The 2,648-nt window shown below is 35.7% G+C and overlaps 1 protein-coding gene across 1 annotated transcript; it reads right to left on the reverse strand.

Moving 5' to 3' along the window:
- On the reverse strand, positions 416 to 1,606 carry LOC109226040 (NAC domain-containing protein 59-like). Its single transcript, XM_019390846.1, has one exon. The coding sequence runs from the start codon at positions 1,604 to 1,606 to the stop codon at positions 416 to 418; it is 1,191 nt and encodes a 396-aa protein (XP_019246391.1).

A 2,648-nucleotide genomic window follows, 5' to 3' on the forward strand; every position in this document is an offset into this window, starting at 1 on the left:
CAAGAAATTGACAGATGAGTTCTCTTCCATGTTACCATAGTATTCATACTTAATTTACACAGTTACCTATAAAAGAATTTCACCTATTCATGTTCACAAAGTAACCATTCATCTTCTGTTTCCATACTGCAATAATCCAAACTACCTATATAACTAATGATATCTGCTTCCTATTCCTGGTCTTTTGCTTAATTAAGTACCAACAGACTTAATTAATGACTTGATTCAAGGAGCTTGCCTACTGAGTGGGCATCCAAGCTAAGTCCCAATAATTCCTCCATTGTGATTTGTGAAGCACTCATCGCTGCTTATAACTGAGGATGGCTCAGCATAATAATCTGATGATAATAACATACCAGTAAAAGTAATAGGTGCCCTCTCTTCAATGTTCTGCACTTGCTCTGTTGACCACTGATCAGACAGCATTAATGTTTTCTTCATTAACCATAGCAGTACTACTTCCTTGAGCCATTGGACTCATGATAATGTGATCGTGTCCTGATTCATCCGGCAACTGGGGTTCTGCAGTATCTGATTTTTCTGCTAGAAAACTACCGAGGTACTCGTACACTTTCCTATCCACATGATCAATATTTTTCATTACGTCAGCCAATGTTGATGGAACAGTATCCCTATGATCACATTCAATATTATTATGGTCATGTTGCAACTGAAAGTCATTATTATCAGGTGAGTATGTGAATTGATTTGAAGTTGTCCCTTCCTCTGAAGAACGTCCAACATATTCGACATGACTTTGAGCTGAAGGTGCCTTCTCTTCAATATTCTGCGCTTGTACATTCACTAATTGTTCAATATTTTGGTCTTGTTGCAACTGAAACACATTATTATATTCGAATGATGTGAATCGATTTGAAGGACACAAATCATGAAAACCTGTCCCTTGATATGAAGAACTTGAATCATGAAAATCTGTCCCTGAAGAACTTGTAACATAGTCAAGCTCATGTTCTTGAGTTGTCGAAAGCATGGCATCCATAACAGCAACAACAGTGTTTCCACTAGCTATTTCCATATGATCTCCTAATTCCTTATGATCATTAGCATGAACAAATTTACGCTTAATGCAGCATAAAACATAGTCCTCATGCTGAATTATATTTCTTTCTCTTAACACCTTTAGTATGTTGTCATTAAGACTATACTCTTTCATATTCCAAACAATATTTTTACTTCCTTGATCGCCACTTTTCTCCGTGCAGCTATCTTTTTCTTGATATCGAAAACTTTTCTTCAACCCAACCAACTTTGACCCTTTAAAAACTGGTTTGCTTTTGTCAAGTCCTTTCCAACAGCCTTCTCCAATCAGCCCTCGACTGAACCTTAAACCACCTTGTTTTCTTCTCTTCAACTTAGTAAAGAAATAGTTTACCTTTGTATCCTCTCCTAGAAAATTGTTTTGGAAAATCTCCCATGGCTTCTTATTCCCGTAAAGATCCTCAACTCGAATATGATCACATGAGAAAGACTTGCAAGAAACGAATTTGAGTAGATAGCGAATAAGCTCTTCATCAGTGGGTCGAAACCTGATTCCCAGTACTGGATATGGAGCATAATTATGGCTTGTTTTACTGCTGATAGTCATTTTTTTTGTTTCCAGTGGAAGAAATTAGCCTGAAAATAGAAAGGAAGTACGTTCACTGAAAACTAAGAACACTCTTCAAGAATGGTAAGGTGAAGTGAATAACAACAAAGGAGCTGCTGAGGGTTAAATGTAGGAAAAATATTGCATATTTGATGCTACTTATATACGTAGGGTTGGGCTATAGGCGGGAAGAACCTGAAAGCCAAATTTACCATGAATTAGGAAATTTTCAATTCCACAGTTCTAGATATTTGTAATAAACACCCTATAATGTCGCTTATTTTTAAAAAATTGTAACCTTCCTGTTATGAACAATAAAAGAAGAGGAAGAATATTGCAGAGAAAAGTAGGAAGAGAATTCTTATTAATTTGGGATGAATTACAATGGAATAAAACCCTCTATTTATAGGGAGATGGTGACTTAGCCACCAAGCAATGAACCCTAGAATCTCTCTAAATATAGACATTCACCATAAATACAATTCTATTTATAACACTCCCCCTTGAATGTCTATTCAACAAATAATGTGCCTCGTTAAAACCTTAACTAAAATAAAACCCAGTGGGAAAAAAATTCTAGAGAAGGAAAAAGAGTACACATATCTAATAATACGCCTTTTGGTTGCCTCGTTAAAAACCTTGCAAGGAAAACCCAGTGGGACAAAACCTTGTAAGGGAAAAAGAGTACAACACGTATTAACTGCCCCTGATGAGAGCATCAATTTACATCCTTAAGCATTTGCATTCCAATCTTGTGCACCATCTTCAAAAGATCTTTGGTAGAGATTTGATAAAGAAATCAGCCATATTAACTTGAATGAATATGTTGCACCTTGAAATCATCATTCTTGATAGAGATGAATTGTCTTCATATGATCTTGTTGGAATCGTCAGTTCAATATCTTCACATAGAGGTAAAAACTCTTGCTATCATATTATCATGCCTATAGTTATAGCAAGATACATTTGTGCACAAATTGCACTAAGGAAGTGGTACTTCAAGATCAAGAATTCTATATGCTTTAAGCAATTTAAATCCTTC

This window comes from Nicotiana attenuata, chromosome 5 (assembly GCF_001879085.1).
Source record: "Nicotiana attenuata strain UT chromosome 5, NIATTr2, whole genome shotgun sequence".
NCBI classification, from domain to species: domain Eukaryota; kingdom Viridiplantae; phylum Streptophyta; class Magnoliopsida; order Solanales; family Solanaceae; genus Nicotiana; species Nicotiana attenuata.